Source organism: Pyrus communis, chromosome 5, assembly GCF_041283825.1.
Source record: "Pyrus communis isolate YQ-2024b chromosome 5, ASM4128382v1, whole genome shotgun sequence".
In the NCBI taxonomy this organism is placed as follows: Eukaryota; Viridiplantae; Streptophyta; class Magnoliopsida; order Rosales; family Rosaceae; genus Pyrus; species Pyrus communis.
In genome coordinates, this window is record NC_142569.1 from 777,000 (window position 1) to 797,807 (window position 20,808).

Sequence of the window (20,808 nt, forward strand, 5' to 3'; positions counted from 1 at the left end):
GTTTTTAAATTTAAATGATAAATTATATTTGGTCTTATGGCCTTTTGATATTGGATTAGAGACGGTTTTTTGTGACAGGGTTAAAACAAGCCCTATGACTCTTTGGCTCTTAGTTGGAGATGGAAGCAAATATAATTATGTACTATTCATTAAAATATTAATTTTTTGAAAGACCATAGGGCTAAAATAAGCTCTCTAACCAATCATCAGTTGGAGATGGCCTATCATAATTAAACTACTGACCCACCATCCTCCACCACTTTCACTCTCACTCACTGCTTAGGATTTCCCTGTTAAGAGCCTGCTCAAAGTTTGTAGCATAAAACCCGGGAGAGCCCTCTCTTTCTTTGGAGGAGTGATATCGTTCAGGATCAGATCCACATATTTATGCATGTATAACATTATTACGTAGGACAGAGAAAATAAAAACATTTTAACCTAGAAAGAGAAGAGAGTGGGGGGGGGGGGGGGGGGGGGGAGAGAGAGAGAGAGAAATGATTTGTAGCAAAGCCAAGTGAACGAAACTAGTAGGAAGGACTAGGTAACAAAGTTAATTTGTGAGGGATAGGATATAGCAAGAGATCTAGTGAGAGAGAGAATGGAAGGTGGTTCCAATGGCACCTGTAGTATGATGGCTTTTGGAGAAAGCAGCAGTAATGGAGGAGGAATGATGATGATGCCTCTAATGACTTCATCACATCATGCTGATCACTCTCACCATCATCATCATCAACATATGAACCCTAATCCTTATGCAGATGCACACAATACTAGTACGACTCATCAGCTTCACCAGCTTCCCCAGTTGCCTCCGTCCAACAACCATCACGACCGGCATAACACAAGCGGCGGCTCCTCCTTCATTCTCCACAACCCAGCTGCCGCCTCCTATTTCATGGACAACAACAACAATAATGAAGGTGTTGGCGGCAGCTCTTTTTCTTCTTCATCTTCAACTGTCAAGGCTAAGATCATGGCCCATCCTCACTATCACCGCCTCTTGGCCTCTTATATCAACTGTCAAAAGGTAAAATTTAAACCATCGATATAATTAAAATACACACATATATATTTATATTGACCTCCCAAATAGGTATTCAATTCCTACAAACGTAGGAGTTAGTACCACAATTCTCCATTCGTTGTCCCTTTTTTTTTTTTTTCTTAAATTTTTGTTTGCTTGAAAGGACATATTAGTTGACATGCGCCTGAAAGTGATAGATATTTCATGTTTCCAAGCTTCGTTCCTTTGGGAAGTTGAGATCTGAGAATCTTAATAATCATATTCTCATTGTAAATTATGTTAAAATAATTTGGATTGGCCGATATTAGCTCCTTTGGTAGGACTATGTAGGATTCAGAACGCCCATCCTCAACGAAAGATTTGGTATTATGAAGTTGTTCATGCAGTACTACTACTATACCATCATGTTCTTGTCATGCTTCATTGAGTTCATTATGTTAACAAGGAACTTAAGTAATTATGTTGTTGATAAAGACGGTCCAAGTCTCTTCGCCCTTTGAGTTTTGATCTTGTTTAAACATATGTTTTCATCATCATCATTTAAAAGAGTTCGAACAATAGTATTTAATTGAACACAATGATGTGCAGGTTGGAGCGCCGCCTGAAGTGGTGTCGAGACTGGAAGAAGCGTGCGCATCGGCGGCGACAATAGGTCAAATGGTGAGTAGTAGTAGTGGATCAGGATCTCTCGGTGAAGATCCAGCTTTGGATCAGTTCATGGAGGCCTACTGCGAGATGCTCACCAAGTATGAGCAAGAACTCTCTAAACCCTTCAAGGAAGCCATGATCTTCCTCCAAAGAATCGAGTCCCAATTCAAAGCCCTTACTCTTTCTTCTTCTTCCGATTCTGCAGGTTCGTCATCACCATTATCTCTCTCTATGTATGTATATCATCACTGTTTCTTTTTCTTAAATTTCTTTACTGTATAGGAAGACCTTTTGAGTATTTTCTTTATTTCTTATTATCTGAATATTTTAATGCTAAGCAATATAATAACCAGCCATGCATGGAAGCCGTTTCCAAGATCCTGTAGTTTTATTTTATTAATTAACAAATGTGTTCCAAAGTGGGTACCCAATTAGTTCTTCTTTGTTCTCCCTTTTCAAAGTCTTTCGGTTGATATATTAATTGGTTCCTTCTACAATTTATTTAATTATATATCTGCTGTTCGTTGGGATGTATTATGTATATATAGAACTGTTTTAGTACTAGGGTGGTAGCTGGCTAGTTTACACTCGCAAGTCATGTTATTTTATAGCTATATCGACAAATCGATGGCGTTGCATAGAACTATATGGCTTTGGCGTTACATAGAACTATATGGCTTTGATTCTCTTCTCGGTGTGTGTTTTGGACGAGATTGTTTGGTTTGTTTTGAATTCTTCACCTTGTTTTACCTAGTTGAAATTGACGCACTGTATATATATTAGGACAAATGGTTTGGCTTGCGTTTTCCCCCCGTCTTGTGTGTGTGTGTGTGTGTGCGTGTGTATGTGCATATATAGCAATGCTCAAAGTAACTGCTATTTCATAACTATTAGGTTTTTTCTTAAAACCCTAGTGGCCAATTTGTGTGGACAACAAAATATTTGTATTTTGTTTCATAACTATTAGGTTTTTTCTTAAAGCCCTAGTGGCCAATTTGTGTGGGACAACAAAATATTTGTATTTAGTTTTACACTCTTGGAATATTAGTTAACTCTGTAAATAAACTTTTGTATGTTAGTCTGCCTTGTTCTAAGGTTACTATAGAAATATAGACCCGAGTTCTAGAAATCGTCGATGTTTTAATGTATTTCAAAACATGTATATTTAAGCTTTAGATATATTTCTGCACATAGTTATTGATTCTATAAGGACTAGCTAGCTTATAAGTTGGGTATCCTGGATTTTTACACATACAGAGAATATCTCCCAAATGGTAAGCGGTAAGCTTGACTCATGGTGTTGTCCTAATACAATGATACATATCATGGGCAGTCTGTATGGACCAAAACAACTGAGTTGGTGGCTCTAATTCATGAAGATTAATACAGATCCTCAAAGGGATGAGCTAGAGATTGACTATTTGGTTCCTTGAATTTTACATATGTATACTCTTTATTTCCCTATTGTTACACACGGCATGCTGGACTGAGGGTAATCTGGTTTTCTGCACTCAACTTGTTTAGGCAACATATATTTAATTAAGTTTTTAAACGTGGTGGAGTTTTGAAGGTTTGTGTTCTCTTTCACCTTAAATATTACAATAATATAGCATGCATTTCTTCTATGTTTCTTTTGGTTGTGCAAAAAAGGGTGCTTCAGTCCCAATATATGAATCTATTTAATTAACATTTCAAATTGTGAAATACTGATTTAACATTTTTTTAATTTTAAATCGGTTCTTGTTGTTCAATTGCATAAAAGATATTACAAATAATCCTTGAAACATTTCATGCATTTCAATACTCCAATTAATTCAGCAAGTGAAGAGGCAGCAGAGGTAATTAACCAACTCTTACCAATCTAGAACTAAACATTGTCAACCAAAACCTAACTAATCTTGAACTAATCATTGTCAAGCAGCTGTACTTGCGACTTCATCGATCCTTGATCTTGATAGCCTTGCTTGCTTGAGTGAAAATTATTCTGTTGCTTCTGGGAAATTGCAGTATCAAACTAATTTTGAAGGTAGCCTATATATCAATCCTTTCCTTAAGTGGTATCCTAGTGATATGCTAGTACTTTATTCTAATCTGGATTCTGGACAAGAATTCCTTGTAACTTGGGAGACTACACACTCCCAAACACAGATTTATTTAGTATGAAATTGATAGGTAGTAATTGCATTTCAAACTAGGATTAAGGAAGCTAGATCCATGCCCATATGTTTTGAATAGGGTTGGCTTGCATGGCTTTGTGATTTATTTGATGTTGGGAGTGACAAAAGAAAGTCTATGGGTCTAAAAAGGAGAGCCCCTAGGTTCCAAAAGAGTAAGAACCTATTTACATCAGACACTTTTTACCTGTACAAGAACATGAAAAGTACTTTCATTCCGATGGCTGAATATAAATTCCTCATGATTAGGGATATAATTCTACAAAAACCTTGACAAAAATAAAAAAATGAAGGGAAATAGAGATACTACATCGAATGCAGAAATGTTTTTATAGCAACAGTGTATGTTTTCAGTAATATATATGCATAAAACTATCATGAGAACTCAACGATAGACCCGATGAGTTCTTTTTGAACCCAGCTGGAACTTTTGACCTTTCAATCATTGAGTTGCCTTTTTTTCCTCGTAAGAGATCCAATGTAAGAGGTCGGTGACCCTTCACAGAGATCAAATTCGTTTTGATTGATAAAGCGAGACTGCATGAAGGAAGATTGCCTAATGTAAACATTTACGTTAATCTCTTTTATGTGTGATGAGGGCTGCAACTACGATATAGGAAGTCTGTTTAAATCCTTGATGTACTTTAATTATGTGTTCATGTTGTATGTCATTAGGTTATGGCGAGGGAATTGATAGGAATAACGGATCATCTGAAGATGAGGTTGATGTTAACAACTTCATAGATCCGCAAGCGGAAGACAGGGAGCTTAAAGGTCAGCTATTGCGCAAGTACAGTGGATATTTGGGTAGTTTGAAGCAGGAGTTCATGAAGAAGAGGAAGAAAGGGAAGCTGCCTAAAGAAGCCAGGCAACAGCTGCTTGATTGGTGGAGCCGTCATTACAAATGGCCTTATCCATCGGTATCTTATTATACAAATATATACATCTTTCGTTCTATATACAATCAGGTGAAATAAACGTATGCTCGCATTTTCCCATCAAGAAGTAGGTTAATTATGTGCGTACACATTATCGATGCAGGAGTCACAGAAGCTAGCTCTGGCAGAATCAACGGGGCTGGACCAAAAGCAGATAAACAACTGGTTCATTAACCAAAGGAAGCGGCATTGGAAGCCGACGGAGGATATGCAGTTCGTGGTGATGGATGCTAGCCACCCCGGTCACTACTACATGGACAGTGTCATGGGAAATCCATTTCCCATGGATATCTCTCCCACATTGCTCTGAATTAAGATGACAAGCAATTAGTATGCTGCTAATTAGATATATTTAAAATGTGTTATTGTGGACGCCGATGCAATTTCTTAACAACTTATCTATTAATTCCTTTTGACTATGGATTGTGATTAAATGTCTCACAATCATGCATGTGTTCCTGCATCCTACAATTTATGCAGTATAAAATGCGACTTAATTTAGTTGTTAACCAATATAAATAGTGGGTTCTTAATGTTCTGATATTGAAATGGGCGCTTCTGGAGACGTCAAAATTTTAAACCATCTTTTGTAGGCTATAATGGGTTAAGCATCGAGTTAGTAATAATGGTTCAAGTTCGTTGTTGGTGGATATCAAATTTAAAACTTCGTATTTACAAGTAAAGAGTGATGTTAAACCATAATATTAAATGGCAACAACACTGGAATTTTAAATAATAGTGTTTAGAAGTGAAAGTACTTTTTAATTGTCAAATTATGAAAGTGTGGAAAATTACTTACTTAAAAATTAAAAAAATATTAAAAAAAAATTAATGAAAAAGTTTGAAAACTGAGTTTTAACGATAAGGATAAAATAAAAAATAAAATGAATAATATCAAAATGTAATTTTCGTTAAAGTGTTCAGTATCAGAAGTTTTTCGTTAAAGTTTTAAAAATAAAATCTTGTAGTCCAGCCTTCAGGAAAGAGTACTTGGGCTTCATAAACTATAAGCCCATAACAAACGTGTGTAAAAATAATAATAAGCCTAACCCATATTTGCTCGTTTGTCGATCCGAACACACAGAATTTGGGGTTTTGGAAATTGGGGGTTTTTCGTCTACATCTTGCAGCAGCACCAGACCTGCCTCCGGCTACCTTTCTCTCTCTCGCATTCGCCCTCCTTCCACGACGAGAGCACTCTCCGTTTGGAGGATCAATGGCCTACCGCATTTCCTAATTGCGTACTTCTTTCTTCTTCGTCTTCGCTTTGGTTTTTGGGCACTTTTGATTATTATGCGTTTTCAATTCTGAATTTAAATGAAGGTTTGTTTGGACAATTTAGGTTAGTGTTCGTCACTCTTTCCTCAGCTGCCAAAGTTATCTTTTTGTTTTGGGCATTTTATCGAACACCTCGAAAACATTCGAATAAAGATGGAAAGAAAAAGACGAAAACTAATGAAAAAAATTTGAAAATTTTGAATTTTAACAAACAAAATAAAGGGTAAAGGGAATAGTATCATGATTGATTTTTTAGTGTAAAAATATGATTTTTCGTTAGAGTGAATAGTATCGGAAGTTTTTCGTTAAAGTTCCAAGAAAAAAATAGTTTGTAATGATAGTCTGTATTATGTGATAGTGTGAAACACTGTAGTATTACATTCGTGCATTTGAGAACGAGAGACCGAGTTCGACGGCGAAGTAAGTTCTGTGATGAATTTATGTTGGTGTAAAGTGTAAACATCAATTTAAGATCCCAAGTGATGTATTTTTGTAGTAAGAAGACTGAGAAAGCTGATTTGTGGATGTAGATAACCGGTTGACTACAATTTGGTATGGCTTTGTCGGTATCCAGAAGGCTTTTGCGTTCATTTGGTTCTGTATTGGCATCAGGCCGCTGTGATTCTTCAACTAATTTATATCCATCATCATTTCGTGCTTCTCTCGGTAAGGGTGTGTGCATGTCTGTCGTAAGCTGTTTGTTATTGACTTCCATGGAAGGAATTGAAAGCACTAGTATTTTTTCCAACCTTTATTTTGGTCCGTGAACAGATTTTTGCGGCCATGCTCCCGGGGATACCTTACTTTCTGGAGAATTGTCAGCTGTTTTCAAGGTATTCTTTGCATAATTATATTTAGATTCCTCCACACCTGATTTTTTTTGGCAAAAGAAAAGAATATAATGAAAGTTAAACTATATTGTAATTTTCATATACTCAATAAGGTGATTTGTTGGAGTTTTTGCTTTCTGTATATGTGACAACTCAGTAATTAACTCATATTTTATTGTATCTCTATATAGCCTGGATCATTTTTTCTAGCAAATCGAAGGCTTTCAACCTCCAACCCAACTCCCGAATCAAGTGGAGGTGCCTTTCCCTCTAATTTATTGTCAGCAAAGCCTGTGGTTGCATCAGAGCGTTCTATAGGTACGAGGAAAGCTCAAAACTTTGCATGTGTTGAGATTTATGTTACCTATAAAAAGCATTATAAGTATTGAAACGTGTGCATTAATTGTTATACAGTAGGTTTGAGCTGAATTCTTTCTCCACCAATTGGCATAAGTTCAAATGTATTGTCCCCGATCTCTGCTATGAATATAAAAAATACACACACGTACACACATATATTTAAACTAACATTGCATCTTTATCACTCGGTAAAAATCAGTTTGGACATCTATCGTACTTTTAGCATAGCTGCAATGAATTCTATATCATCTACATGTGGATGATTCTGTGAAAATCAAGAACAATCCTGTAGCTTGTATGATTGAAAGTTTTTTCGTTTGTCTTTTATGCTAAGTGAGATACGTTTATGTAGGCATATTCTTGCAGTGCATGCAGAAACTGTTACTTTGTTGTAACACTTACATATTACTTTACCTGGTTTACGTGTAGATGTAGGTATGGTTTATTAATGTTACTTATCAAAACTGGATGTGTACTGTAGAACTGTTTTACTGATTTTGTGTACTGTAATATAGGGCTCTGTCAAGACCTTGTGATTCCAGTGACAAATTTTCATTATGAAGATAAAGGCTTCACAGTTTTGGCTGGTGATGTTTTCGATGTACCTATTAGGAAGGATATTATTCATCGGGTTGTCCTATGGCAGCTAGCAAAACGGCAACAGGTATTTACTTATCTATGTATATACTTAGGCATTGATACCTCAAATACATCAAATTTTCATAATTTAACCTATGCCGTAATATTTTTTGTTTTTGATGAAGAAAGAGGATATTCTAGCTACTGTGCCACTAGGAAGTGCACAGGCTTTCATATAGAGAGAGGGGAGGGGGTTTTGGGGGGTGGGGACTATGTTGGTGGGTTTTCATTTTGTTTTCACATGTCATAAGTTTAGAAATTATTGTCATCCAAGTTTAGATTTTTCATACCATGGAAGCATTCATGATGAACCACTGGCAAGACTATACAAAAGTGAATGTGGGGAAGATGAGATAAAAGGTTATGCTTGTTGATTGGTCTACAGGGAACACATTCAACAAAAACTATTAGTGAGGTTAGTGGGACTGGGAGAAAGCCATGGAATCAGAAGGGTACTGGTCGAGCGAGGCATGGAACATTACGTGGTCCCCAGGTACTGATATATCATGCTTTTAAATTAGCATGTTTTCTGATTTTCATTCTAACTCTGCCTTGAAGGTGGTTTTGCTAATGGACTTAATGGGTGTTAACAGTTCAGAGGAGGATGCACAATGCATGGTCCTAAGCCGCGAAGCCATGAAATTAAGCTGAATAAGAAGGTTCGGCGTCTAGGACTAAAGATTGCTCTGACAGCTCAAGCAGCAGAGGGAAAGGCAACTCTCTCTCTCTCTCTCTCTCTCTCTCTCTCTATCTCCTTGCTTTGTTGTGCTGTCTGGCTGAATTATTTTAATTAAAGTTTTGTCTTATGGAACTTAACAAGTGAAACTGTGTGAAACTACAGCTTCTGGTTTTTGAAGATTTTGAGGTCCCCACGCATAAAACCAAGAATATTGTAAACTACGTCCAGCAAATGGAGGGCTCCAAGAAATTTTTGCTGGTGGATGGTACTAAAACAGAGGATGGTAAACAAATGTTACCCGAAAAGCTCAAGTTGGCTACACAAAATTTGCATTATGTGAACGTGCTGCCCGCAATTGTGAGTTGCTCTTTCTGATCCTTAATTAATGTTGTATTATAGCTAGCAAATTCGATGCAGCCTGAGATGCCATTCCACAGACACTTTGTTCTAGAAATTAGTGGGCTTCTTATATTATTAGCAATGGCTTAGATAGAAATTATTGACAAATGTTTACATTGTCGAAGATGTTTGATTCACAAGAACTAGAAGCAAACAACGGAAACAACATTCTCAAGTTTTGTAGATACATGAAACCAGCTGCCATATAAGTTTGGTTTGAACTCAGTACTCATGTGTGTTTCTCACTTTTTGTAGGGTTTGAACGTCTACAGCATCCTGCAGCATGACACACTGGTGATGACCCGAGCAGCTGTAAATGAAATTGTCAAGCGGATGCACACTCCAATCAACCGTTGACGTAGTATCTACTCATCTGCTCCACTTCATTACTTATAGCTCATATAGGTACCGGCTTTTGTTTTTTGAAGGAGCTAAAAGAACGGCAAACGTTTTAGCCAAAAAAATAATGTGTTGTTTTTCTTACAGTATGCAGATCAAATTAAGTGATTGATACGTTGAATTCTATCTTAGGTTAACTTCACCTCAAAATTTTGTGGTTGGATATGAGTGAGGTTTAGAGGACATTCATTCATTCCTTAGTTGTTAAAATGTTGTACACCTTTGCTGTTATGAAGGCAATGGTACTTTTTGGGGTCGCAGGCTCGCAGTCATTTTAGCAAATGTATCGAGTTTTAGAAAATGGGTTGGATTTCTCCCTTGGGTTATCAGGGCTATGTAAAAGTTGACGTTGGATTCTGTTCTTATTCTATATAAGCAAGATTGTTGCTTTGTTTGTTTTAGTAGACGAGTTGAGATTCTCTTCGGATCTCATTGTTTGGAGCCTAAGAATAAGTAAATATGGACCACTCAAATTAAATACGGCTCCTATTAACTAATTTCCTTAGCCCACCTCACACAAACCAAATGGCCGAATCACTCTCTCTTGAATGGTACAAAATTGCTAGTTTTTAGGCTTTGGACAGTGAGGTCTAGACATGATCAACTCTCGACAGATGCCGTGTGGTGACAATGGCTCAAAAAATAGAAATCGATGAAGAAAAAAATACATGGCTTAGCTATACTTTACAGCTTTTATAAGAAACGGCCAACTGTTGAGTTTTTATAAAATTATTGTGTGTGGATAAAAAATTTAGTTTCGATAAAAAATCTAGGCTCAAATTTTCGATGAGGATTTTAACCACTATCATTGTGACTCGTATTATTATTTATTATCACCCGCATTGTTTCACGTGTCCTTGTTCTTATCTGATCTTTAACTTTCTGTTCTACCTATATATAAACATAGGTTTGGTAAGTTGTGTCTTGCTTTCGGCTGATTGAAAAGCCAAACCCTCCAACAACAACAACAAACAAAGAGCCAAACCCAACCGATCGATCCCTCTAAACTAAACCCTCAGGCGCCCTCCTCGTTGCATCATCAAAATCTTGTTTTTACACGGACCAAAAATTTGAATCACATATGAAGAACAAAGTTACTAATCACAAAAGAACAAAATAAAAATTATTGGAGAGGCGTGCAAAGGAACAAACATTTAACGCCAAAATTTAAGACGGGAATTATGAGACCCCCCATAAAGGTCAAGCGTCGCAGTCACTCCTGTGCTGTCTCTCTCTCTCTCTTTCTCTCTCTCTCTAGTCTCCATGAGAAGAAGGGTCTAGACTCTAGGGTTTTCCGGTCTGAATACTCCCTCCCAAATGTTCAAAATTATAGGGCTTTGAAGTCAAACCAGTTTCCGCCATTGAAATTGATTCAAAGTTCCCACATTTTCCACCGCTAGAGCTTCCCAGAAAAGACCCACATGGCCAGAACCAGACCAGGAAAAAAGGAGTCAAGGGACGTGGACTCTTACACTATCAGGGGCACCAACAAAATCGTCAGAGGTAACAAAAATCAAAGCTTTTTGTTAATTTTCGAAAATTTTCGAAAAAATAATTGTTGGGTTGTTCGATTTTTGCTGGAACGCTAAATGGGTTGAGGAAGTTTGGTGATTTTGCAGCTGGGGATACCGTCCTGATGCGCCCGTCGGACACCGGAAAGCCGCCGTACGTGGCGCGCATCGAGAAGATCGAAGGTGAAAGCCGAGGCGGCATGAAAGTGAGAGTGAGGTGGTATTACAGGCCGGAGGAGTCGATTGGAGGGCGGCGGCAGTTCCATGGAGCCAAAGAGTTGTTCTTGTCCGACCACTATGATGTGCAGAGCGCTCACACCATTGAAGGCAAGTGTACAGTGCACTCCTTCAAGAACTACACTAAGCTGGAGAATGTTGGAGCTGAAGATTACTACTGTAGATTTGAGTACAAGGCTGCTACTGGAGCGTTCTCGCCCGACCGAGTTGCTGTGTGAGTGTAATCTGTGTTTGTTTTCAGTTTTAGTTGAAATGTAGTTCGTAGGTTGGGATTTGATTAATTTGGTGGAAATGTAGTATTTATGGGTGGGATTTGATTAATTTGGTTGTGTGTGTTTTGAAGGTATTGCAAGTGTGAGATGCCGTATAACCCGGATGACCTCATGGTACAATGTGAGGGGTGTAAGGACTGGTAACTTCATTTTTCCTTCATACTATATTAGCGTTTCGGAGATGGGATTTGTTGACAGAATGTGCTTCGAATATTGATTAAAATTTGTGCCCAAAAGAGAGGGAGAAAAGGAAACATTTAAGAGGCTGGATCCCCAAGTTGCTGTCTCAAACGCCAGTTAGCATACGTGCAAACAGCGTAAAAGTTTGGATTGAATGATCATTTTGCTAATGTTTTCTTCTCCCTCCCGGCGGCTTTAAGTTATTTACTTATGTGAGTTATCACTGCAATTTGCCTTAACCAACTCGAAATTTGTGCCGTATGAGGGTTGATTCTCATGTGTGGTTTTTTTTGGGGAGTCGAATTCATGTGTTTGTTTAGCTAGAAGTTTATTGTTCACATTCATGCTTGAGAACTGGTTCCTGAATTCATGATGGTCTTAGCACTCTGGTAGTTTAATATTTGATCTTTTTCAGATGAACTTTCGGTTGCTGTTGCATACACGGATTTATCCTGATACATACACGGATTTATTTTACTATCGAACTTGTAGGTACCATCCTGCTTGTGTGGCCATGACTATTGTGGAAGCAAAAAAATTGGAAAGCTTTTTGTGTTCCGAGTGTTCAGCTGAAGGTGACGGGAAAAAGCCCCAGAATGCAGTTCCAGCAGCTGTTGCGAAGGTGCGATTTTTTATAACGGAGTTTTAGATAATTATAGACAAGACTGAATCATATATTTATAATAGTTTCACATGTTCACTGTATATTTTATGATCAATGATGCTTTGCTCATGGAAATGTATTGTCATTTCTCCTTGTTATTCACCGGTGTTTTATTCATCCTACACTATATATCAAATTATGTTAATAGTTAAATCTATTCCGACCAAATTTCTAATCAGAATTCATGACCTTTTGCAGCTCGAGCCCAAGCGCCGTAAGAAATGACATCCTTCGCAAGCATTGGTTTGCTAGAGCCGAGATGTTATCAACTCTTTTGATGTCTGCCATGTGGGCTGTACAGTAGGATATCAGGACCTTAGCTTTTGGTTACATATCATGACCGTAGTTTGATTTAGGCTGTGTGCACCAGCTTCAGTTTCAGGAAATTGGTCATGCAATTGTAACTAAACAGAATTGAGTTCAAACCTTGTTCTCTATCTCGACAACCGATGAATCTGTTGCGTCCAAAAATTGTTGCTTCGTACTTTTTATTATTAACCTATGAATCTGTCGTCATTGTGGTCGGATAACTATTTGTATGTTTAAGTTGTGGAAGTTCGTATTGAACTTCCACGGCAGCTGAAAATATCTGCAGATAATAATGTACAGTAAAATGTTACAGTGTCTGGTCTGATGGCTGCTTTTCGAACTTCGGTAGATGGTTTCCATGATATACAGTTTGCAAAAATGCTCTCCTGTCACCAAGTGACCGGAGAACGCTTGGTCACCGGTGTGACCGAATTTTTAGCCACCAGGTGATCAAGAGAAACAGTTTCATACCGTCGCACACCCTATTCCACGTGGGTGCTACTAAAGCTTCTAGATTTTGTTCATCGTGAACCACAAGTTAGCTCTTGCTCTTGCTCTTGCTTTTACCCGTCTACCCCGTCTCTCGGCACCAAAAACAGCGAACTCATCAAGGATGTTGGGTGTGAGAAGGCATACCTTTGAGACTTTGAGTATGAACTAAATAAAACGAAAGATAACGATTTAGTCCAAAAAGCAGGCTGGTTTTCCTCTTAAAGAAAGCTCTATTCACATTAATAGTGCAGTTAACCATTGATTGTTTGCATGGCAGATATGGCAACTTCTTCATGTTTTAAATCTGTGAAGCTTACAAGTAAATTTCTGCATAATTCCTGCAGACTCATATATCGAAACCATCTAACAGCACATAATTAGCGTTAAACCGAACGAATTAACATCACAACCCCCAACATATTTGTCAGTGTGTGATGCAACCATGGCAGGAAAGGCCAGTCTAATGCCTCCAGTATTTGTCTTTGCGCTTATTTTTTCTGTCGGGTTCATTACTTTTGCAGAAGAGCGAGCCTTGTACATAGTTTTGATGGAAGGAGACCGGGTTGCATTCCATGGAGGTTCTCGAATATCATCTCGTGAAGACAGAAGGCGTCTTGATCAAAACAGGTGGGATGGGGAACACAAAACTTGTCCAATCCAGTTTTCATGTATATACAGCCCCGCTCTGTGCATGACATTTTGTCTTTCTTGAAGACTTGATATGTTGAGAAATAGATTCTCTGTGCAGAACGTCATATTTTTAAAGAAAGATAGGACGTCTTGCACAGAGATTCTCTACATATGTGTATGTGTTTATAACAATAATTGGTGATTATGATCGTAATTATCTATGGTTTGATGCTCATGGATATGGCTAGTGAAGTTTTCAAGGCCCATGCAAAGCGAATGGTGGATTCTCATGACCAACTTCTACAAAGTGCTTTAGAGACTGGAAGCTACAGCAAGCTTTACAGCTTTAAACACATTGTAAATGGCTTTGCTGTCCATACCACCCCTTCCCAGGTCCTTTGACATTGTATATTTTTTATTCGAGCGATATTCTAACCTTATTTAAATAATTGGGCGGGAGATGTCGAACTTGGGTGCGAAGGAGAAGCACAGTTCACATGATTATGAGAAATTTGGATTTTGTTCCTCAGAATTGTTTTACTAAATTTCAATTTACAATTTCAGTCCAATATGCAGATGTAGGCAGCCACATTGGTTGGAGCATATGTGCTCCCCCTATTCAACAGGTTTGAGTCTCACTCCCCGTAATTTAGATTGGTTTGAAGTAAAATATTGCTTGTATATAAAAATGCAGTCCGATACTTGTTGGATATAGGTTTATCATTTACCTATATATTTGATGGTGAACATTACAGGCTGAGAAGCTCAAAGATGCGTCAGGAGTGAAGTTGGTTGAGAGAGACAGAGGAGCAAAGTTGACGACAACGTACACTCCTGAATTCCTTGGACTACCCCAAGGAGCATGGACACTGGAGGGAGGAGATGATCGTAGCGCCGGCAAAGGAATTGTGATTGGTTTTGTGGATTCAGGCATCAATCCCACACACCCCAGTTTTGCTTATGATCCCCTGCACTCCTTCACCTCAAACATTTTTCATTTTTCGGGCGCTTGCGAAATGGGTCCTCGATTCCCAGCCAGTTCACGCAATGGGAAAATAGTCTCGGCAAAGTTCCTCTCAGCTGGGGCTCAAGCTGCTGCAACTCTTAACTCTACGGTGCATTTTCTTTCACCCTTTGATGCAGTTGGTCAGGGAAGTCACGTGGCATCAACCGCTGCGGGTAATGCTGGAGTTCCAGTGGTTGTAAATGGTTACTACTATGGAGAAGCAAGTGGGATGGCTCCACGGGCGCGGTATGCTTTGTCTATTGCTTACATTGCAGCAGTGTCAAGATTCCAGAATTCTCACATTTCTGGCTTCTTTTGATTGTGATTTTTGCTTTTCATAACAGAATTGCTGTATATAAAGCTGTGTGTCCTACAGTGGGAACTTTAACAGATGTGGTTTCAGCAATCAATCAAGTAAGATCTTTAATTTGACAGATTTTCCAAGTTTACTTGGCATCCAAGTTTCTAACCGAAATAGTACGAAACTTAGTGGCTAGTTCCTTAACAAGTAGAACAACTTTATATTACATCAGGCAATTCTAGATGGAGTGGACATCCTAACACTTTCCGTAGGACCAGATGAACCTCCAGAAGATACTGTTACCTTCTTAAGCACGTATGATATTGCCATGTTATCTGCTCGAAGAGCTGGGGTTTTCGTGTTGCAAGCAGCAGGCAATCAAGGGCCAGGTCCTTCGAGCGTAATCTCTTACAGTCCTTGGGCTGTAGCAGTCGCTTCATCTGGTACAGATAGAAATTATCCCGGTTCTATTCTTCTCGGAAATGGCTCAAAAATCGAAGCTGTGGGATTATCAGGCACTAACATATTAACTTCAACAACATTTTAACTAGACCTTGTTCAACTTCATCCATAATTTTTTCATGAAGTGATTATCATTATCGATTTCAGGACCGACTTTTGGATATGGTTTACTTTTGCATAAGTTGGTTTTGGCAAAGGATGCAGTGAAGGCTGATGGGACGTTCCCAATCCTGAAGCATTGGATCACAATGTAGTGCAAGGTGGCATCGTCATTTGCACCTTCTCAGCAGGATTCTACAACGGACCATCCACCCTCACCGCCATCATCAACACGGCAAAAGGTCTAAGGTTTATGGGTTTTATCCTTGTTGCAAATCCGGCCTACGGTGATTTCATTGCAGAACCTATTCCTTTTGTTGTTCCTGGCATTTTGGTCCCCAATTTAACCAATTCCCAGGTATATACGTCAAAAATATATCATATTTTCCGTGAGCCATGGCCTATCCAGAATTACCACAACAATCTTACAAGAACTGAATAAATTATAGGTTATCTTACAATATTATGAAGAAGAAACACACGAGGAGGAGAAAGGATTTGCTACTCGATTCGCAGCAAAAGCAGCTATCGGAGAGGGAAGAGTTGCTTCTTTCATGGGACAAGCGCCCGTTGTAAGCAGATTCTCTTCGAGGGGAACAGATCTCACAAACACCTTCAGGACTCCTTGTGATGTACTAAAGCCGGATATTCTTGCCCCAGGGCACCAAATTTGGGCAGCTTGGAGTCCCGTTAGCGCCTCAGAACCCGCTTAAACAGGTGACAAGAAGTTGCAAGCCTGCAACAATCTTTTTGTACTGTTCAGGTTATAATTTGATATACAAGCAAAGAATTAAAACAAACTTCGTGCTTCTGTTCCTTAGGCTACAATTTTGTACTACAATCTGGTACAAGCATGACAACACCTCATGCAGCGGGAATAGCAGCACTCATTAAGCAGTACAATCCTTCATGGATTCCATCCATGATCGCGTCCGCAATTTCCACTACTGCCACAAAGTACGACAACAACGGAGAACATATAATGGCAGAAGGATCCTGCATAGGCTACATATCCGTCCAGCCATTTGATTTAGGAGCTGGATTCGTCAGTCCAAGTCGCGCCATGGATTCCGGCCTAGTCTTACCTTCTGGATGTGAAGATTATATCAGCTTCTTGTGCTCATTGCCTGAAATCAGTCCAGCCAATTTGAAATGCAAACGAACTGTGCAATTACACACTTGACCATCCGGCCAATTTGAACGTTCCTTCGATAACAATATCGGCATTGAGGGGGTCTCAAATTATCCGACGGATTTTCAATAACGTGGGGAGCAAGCCAGAGACTTATGTTTGCTCTGCGGCGTCACCTAATGGGACAATAGTGGATCTGTGTCCAACTTGGTTTAGAATTGCTCCACAAGGCATCCAAAAACTGCATGTACAAGTTAAAGTGACACAAGCGATGGATGATTTTACATTTGGTGAAATTGTTCTTACTGGAAGTTTAAATCATATTGTCCGGATGCCCTTATCGGTTTTTCCGGTTTCGATATCAAAATGATGAGAAGTTTTAGCTTTCACAACTCTGATGAATGGAATTTGAACGATTTAGATTATGATTGGATCAATGGTTATACAAATCATGATGAATTTACATATTACAATTGAATTAGCAACATGGGGGACGCTCGTGTGCGGCCACCTCTGGCGGTTTGTCCTGGTCGGATTGGAGCGGAGATCAAACGTACCCTTCGGGATTAGTCAGATATGCGGATACCGCAAGTTGTCAGAAAAAGCATGGCACAAATCTAGGAAGCAAATGTCGGGAGGATATTGTCATGTTGCGCATACACTCATCACACCATGGATACCTATACATACTCCTTGCCTTGGGCCTTGGTTGGATGTGTTTAGTTTGTCTGACTGCCTTTCGAATTCTCTGCTCGAACACACGCCATTCAATAGTGGAGTTCTTCATAACGATGCTTGAAAGCCTGCGTTTGTTTGGTCGTATTGTTGGCATTTTTCCTCCACCGTAGTATATTCGAAAACTGGATACCAAGGATGATAACTGACTTCCTGAATCGGTCATGGCAAATGCATCGGCAGCAGTGCAGCCTATGAAGTCCAGTGCTGCTAACTATAGAAGGAACTTACTTAGGCATGTAAAAGTGGCAGTACAACCAAAATGTATTAATAATCTTAAAGATTTACAGCATATCATTACCTGTGATGAAAAATTCATGAAAGGTTCGAGTTCAGTCTGTGTGAGCAAATTTTCTTTAGTCACTAATTCCAGATACAAGCTAGTCAAAGCAATCATCCTTGATCTCCCTGCATATATTTGTGAACCTGCCACAAATACACGTGTGTTCCGGTTGAAACCAAGAGCAGCAAGCATTAGTACTGCTTCTTCAGGTGTTAAGGGACAGAAGCCTTCTTCCCTGAGCTCTGCAGGAGTAGGCAGCCTGAAACAAGTAAAAAATTTCGATAAGACGGTCAAACTCAAAAACATTTACAAAGTGCTAAGTGAAAGAACAGAAACCCTTAAAGCAAATATTTTCTCAATCTACCATTAGTATCATGAATTATCAAAACAAAAACACACCAATTAAATTATATACTGCATACGTTTTAGTCTTCTTAAGAAGTGTCGGTGCGGGGAAGTGGATTTCACGATATGCTTCCAACTCTTTTCTTTCTTCATCAGCTCCACCAAACTCACACAAAGAATGAGCCACCATGTCAATTTCAAACCTCAGGTGCAAAGCTAGATATCTGGAAGCTTTCTTAGCATGGCTTTTGTTTTGTTTCTTGACTGGTTCTGCATATGACCCAACAAGAAAGCGATCAAGCTGTCCAGGGTGACTTTTGTTTTGGCGCAATCTTTGAAGAAGTAAAGCACCAACTTCTTGTATCTTGGGGACAAATTGAAGGGCGTGAAAATTACATCTGCATCGAAGTCTCTAGATGAAGTTCCCCAATTAGGAGGAGTGGAAATGAAAAGTGGTAGGCAAGCTAGCAACTAAGTGAAACTATGTGAGGAAGATTGATGGCAATCCAATAAAAAATTCCGTAGAAATAAATGATTAAAGGGTGCCAGAGCTTATTGTCTACCTGCAATTGAAATGGTATTGGATCAAATGCCAAGCAATGCCCGAATCCAAGAAAATGTACAACTCCGTTCTTAAGTAGAATAGGGAGTAAAAACTTGGCTTTGCCTCTTTGGGGATGTCTACATCTGTCACCTGGAAAAATTATAACAAGAATTAGGAACAGACTCATCATGAAAGAAAACACTTTGATGGTTATGAATACTTAATGTCACTGAGCGACTTACAACACTACCAGTTGCTTCCAAATCTAATGACCGTAGCTCCTTTGGAAGTTCCTTCACTATCCGAATATCAGGAGTCAAGTAGTTAATAAAATGCTCCTCCTGATAGATATCGCCGAACTGACTATGAAATCATATAATTAGTTATCATTATTTCAAAGGCAAAAAATATGAGATATAGGATACATGAAGCTACTACAATCAGAACATGAGCAGTACATGAAGAAAACACACATAAATATTACCATTTTGACCTTGATCATCAGAAAAATGAACACTGAAACAATTATCAGAATCACCCCAACATCCAACGAACCCCATTTGAGTTTTGAATCCCGAAGCTAAATGACATCAGCCGTATAGCACAAGAAACAAAGGAAAATGCTTGGTAGAAAAAAGGAAAAATAAGTCACCTCACATCTCTCCATATACTGCTATACAAAAATTTGGGAACAACCAGGGTTGAATTGAGCAGTCATGCAACAGCGACAGCATTGCAAACCTGTAGCCAAGGAAATAACTATTAGGTAAAAAAATTGATATCTGAGAAAATAAGGGCCCGTAGAACCATATCCTATATTTATGTTTTCAAATTTATGATGACTCAATGCAAGTTCATGGAATTGGCACACTAGTAATCCTTAAAAAAAGAGTGAGTGCCTCAAGCACCACTTACAGCTACTCGCTGCTGGTTCATCCCACCATTTGCAGTGACCAAAATATATCCATTCTTCCCCTCTATAATGTACCACAGATAAGTTGATATCAGAGCCAGCTTAATGATTTACAAACTGGACGAGTGTTGTTTGCGATATTTAAAATGCATGAATAAAGGACTACCATTAGGTTCCCAGCTCCGTTGGTCAGAACAAGGTTTCCAGGAAACAGCAGGAACTAATGGCTCCAGCCACAGATCTTTCGGCTCAGGTTTATTCTGCCCCTGCATCGTATCAATAAATCCGGCAAACGAGCCACACCAAGTGATTAGATCGAGATGTCATTAATTAAAGCATCAAAACTAAACTCAGAATCCAGTTAACTTGAGGAGAGAGAGTACCTCTGCCAATGCATGGGAAGCCAAAGCCAGCATCCTTCCGTAGTTACCCTTCTGTGCCTTTTTTCCTTTACCAATTTTTCTCCATTTTTCCTGTAAACATACCGAGTAAGAAACACAGAAGGAAAATGTTAAAACCATCTGGTCAAAACTTTCCCGCATAAGCACACAAATTCGAATTCTCCTCCCGGTAGTTTAGATTAGTTTAAAGTAGAATATCGCTCGTACCAAAAACAAAAATTTAAAAACTTTCCCATAGGTGCTCTTACGCCTGAGTTTGAATCACCCTCTCCGCAGTCAAAATTAGCTTTAAGTAGACCATCGCTTGTATCGAAAGCTAAAAAGTTCGAAACTTTCGCATCAACGACATACCCGAATGGTGACAGAAACCGAAGACACAGACGAAGTCCCGGAAAACCCAGATTCAGAACGGATCCCATGATCTTGAAGCCGCAAGAGCATAACGCAATTCATCAAGAAAAATAAAACCAACAATCCAATCACCCCGACAAACCATTTCGCTTTTTGCTATACCATGCCCTCTCAGCCACCTTCCTGGTAGAGGCCCTCCTCTGCATCTTCAGCCCACTACCCATCTCCCAATACGACGGCGGCGCCTCCGAGGTCGAAAACTGATTCAGGCAGATTCCCCGCGAGCTAGTCGGGGATGACGGGCAGCTCCAGGGAGTGGAGGAGCCGGACCGGTAATGCAGCAAGGTGGGGTTGGGACAGGCGGAGAAGGAGGTGGTGGGGTCGAGGGGCTGAGCTGAGGTGGGTTCATCTTCTTCTGGTGGGTCTGGTTCAATTTGAACTATGTGTTACGGACATCGATTTGTGTGCTATCGGGCCGTATGGATTTGGACCCACAACAGAAGAGCTGCGACCTGAGGGAGAAACGCGGCGATTTCGGGTCCGAGGTTGCTAAAAATAGATGTCAGAGTTTGC

The 20,808-nt window shown here is 39.3% G+C and overlaps 3 protein-coding genes and 2 pseudogenes across 10 annotated transcripts; 4 read left to right on the forward strand and 1 right to left on the reverse strand.

Annotated features, from left to right (window-relative positions):
* The first annotated feature begins 349 nt into the window (after positions 1-349).
* On the forward strand, positions 350-5,317 carry LOC137726363 (homeobox protein SHOOT MERISTEMLESS-like). Of its 2 annotated transcripts, none has more exons than XM_088693557.1 (4): positions 350-1,027; positions 1,613-1,877; positions 4,522-4,766; positions 4,888-5,317. In XM_088693557.1, exons 1-4 carry the CDS (start codon positions 599-601, stop codon positions 5,092-5,094), a joined length of 1,146 nt encoding a protein of 381 aa, XP_088549683.1. In that variant the 5' UTR covers positions 350-598; the 3' UTR covers positions 5,095-5,317. The 2 variants fall into 2 exon arrangements, with proteins under 2 accessions (XP_088549683.1, XP_088549684.1); XM_088693558.1 differs by lacking the exon at positions 350-1,027 and adding an exon at positions 1,251-1,387.
* A 525-nt stretch (positions 5,318-5,842) lies between these two features.
* On the forward strand, positions 5,843-9,769 carry LOC137726387 (uncharacterized). Of its 6 annotated transcripts, none has more exons than XM_068465311.2 (9): positions 5,843-6,025; positions 6,593-6,728; positions 6,834-6,895; positions 7,084-7,210; positions 7,768-7,916; positions 8,277-8,384; positions 8,485-8,604; positions 8,733-8,927; positions 9,225-9,769. In XM_068465311.2, the coding sequence occupies exons 2-9, from the start codon at positions 6,617-6,619 to the stop codon at positions 9,324-9,326; spliced, it is 975 nt and encodes a 324-aa protein (XP_068321412.2). In that variant the 5' UTR covers positions 5,843-6,025; positions 6,593-6,616; the 3' UTR covers positions 9,327-9,769. The 6 variants fall into 6 exon arrangements, with proteins under 6 accessions (XP_068321412.2, XP_088549686.1, XP_088549687.1 ...); XM_088693560.1 differs by having other exon boundaries at positions 5,851-6,025; positions 6,559-6,728; XM_088693561.1 differs by having other exon boundaries at positions 5,867-6,482.
* An 822-nt stretch (positions 9,770-10,591) lies between these two features.
* Positions 10,592-12,703, forward strand: LOC137726281 (chromatin remodeling protein EBS). The gene is made up of 5 exons (XM_068465184.2): positions 10,592-10,871; positions 10,988-11,330; positions 11,460-11,528; positions 12,061-12,190; positions 12,431-12,703. The coding sequence occupies exons 1-5, from the start codon at positions 10,790-10,792 to the stop codon at positions 12,455-12,457; spliced, it is 651 nt and encodes a 216-aa protein (XP_068321285.1). The 5' UTR covers positions 10,592-10,789; the 3' UTR covers positions 12,458-12,703.
* A 772-nt stretch (positions 12,704-13,475) lies between these two features.
* On the forward strand, positions 13,476-17,033 carry LOC137727090 (subtilisin-like protease SBT2.4; annotated as a pseudogene).
* A 28-nt stretch (positions 17,034-17,061) lies between these two features.
* On the reverse strand, positions 17,062-20,678 carry LOC137726888 (O-fucosyltransferase 2-like; annotated as a pseudogene). Its single transcript, XR_015962185.1, has 10 exons — positions 20,236-20,678; positions 19,867-19,956; positions 19,650-19,749; positions 19,486-19,547; positions 19,223-19,311; positions 18,813-18,933; positions 18,590-18,720; positions 18,104-18,438; positions 17,700-17,940; positions 17,062-17,612 (listed from the first exon to the last, which is right to left on the reverse strand). The product of XR_015962185.1 is annotated as an O-fucosyltransferase 2-like (transcript).
* Positions 20,679-20,808: the final 130 nt, after the last annotated feature.

Coding starts and splice junctions, on each gene's coding strand:
- LOC137726363 (XM_088693557.1), top strand. CDS start 599: ATGGAAGGTGGTTCCAATGGCACCTGTAGTATGATGGCTTTTGGAGAA. Junction 1,028..1,612: donor CTTATATCAACTGTCAAAAG/GTAAAATTTAAA, acceptor AATGATGTGCAG/GTTGGAGCGCCGCCTGAAGT. Junction 1,878..4,521: donor TTCTTCTTCCGATTCTGCAG/GTTCGTCATCAC, acceptor GTATGTCATTAG/GTTATGGCGAGGGAATTGAT.
- LOC137726387 (XM_068465309.2), top strand. CDS start 6,617: ATGGCTTTGTCGGTATCCAGAAGGCTTTTGCGTTCATTTGGTTCTGTA. Junction 6,896..7,083: donor AATTGTCAGCTGTTTTCAAG/GTATTCTTTGCA, acceptor ATCTCTATATAG/CCTGGATCATTTTTTCTAGC. Junction 7,917..8,276: donor AGCTAGCAAAACGGCAACAG/GTATTTACTTAT, acceptor ATTGGTCTACAG/GGAACACATTCAACAAAAAC.
- LOC137726281 (XM_068465184.2), top strand. CDS start 10,790: ATGGCCAGAACCAGACCAGGAAAAAAGGAGTCAAGGGACGTGGACTCT. Junction 11,331..11,459: donor TCGCCCGACCGAGTTGCTGT/GTGAGTGTAATC, acceptor TGTGTTTTGAAG/GTATTGCAAGTGTGAGATGC. Junction 11,529..12,060: donor TGTGAGGGGTGTAAGGACTG/GTAACTTCATTT, acceptor TCGAACTTGTAG/GTACCATCCTGCTTGTGTGG.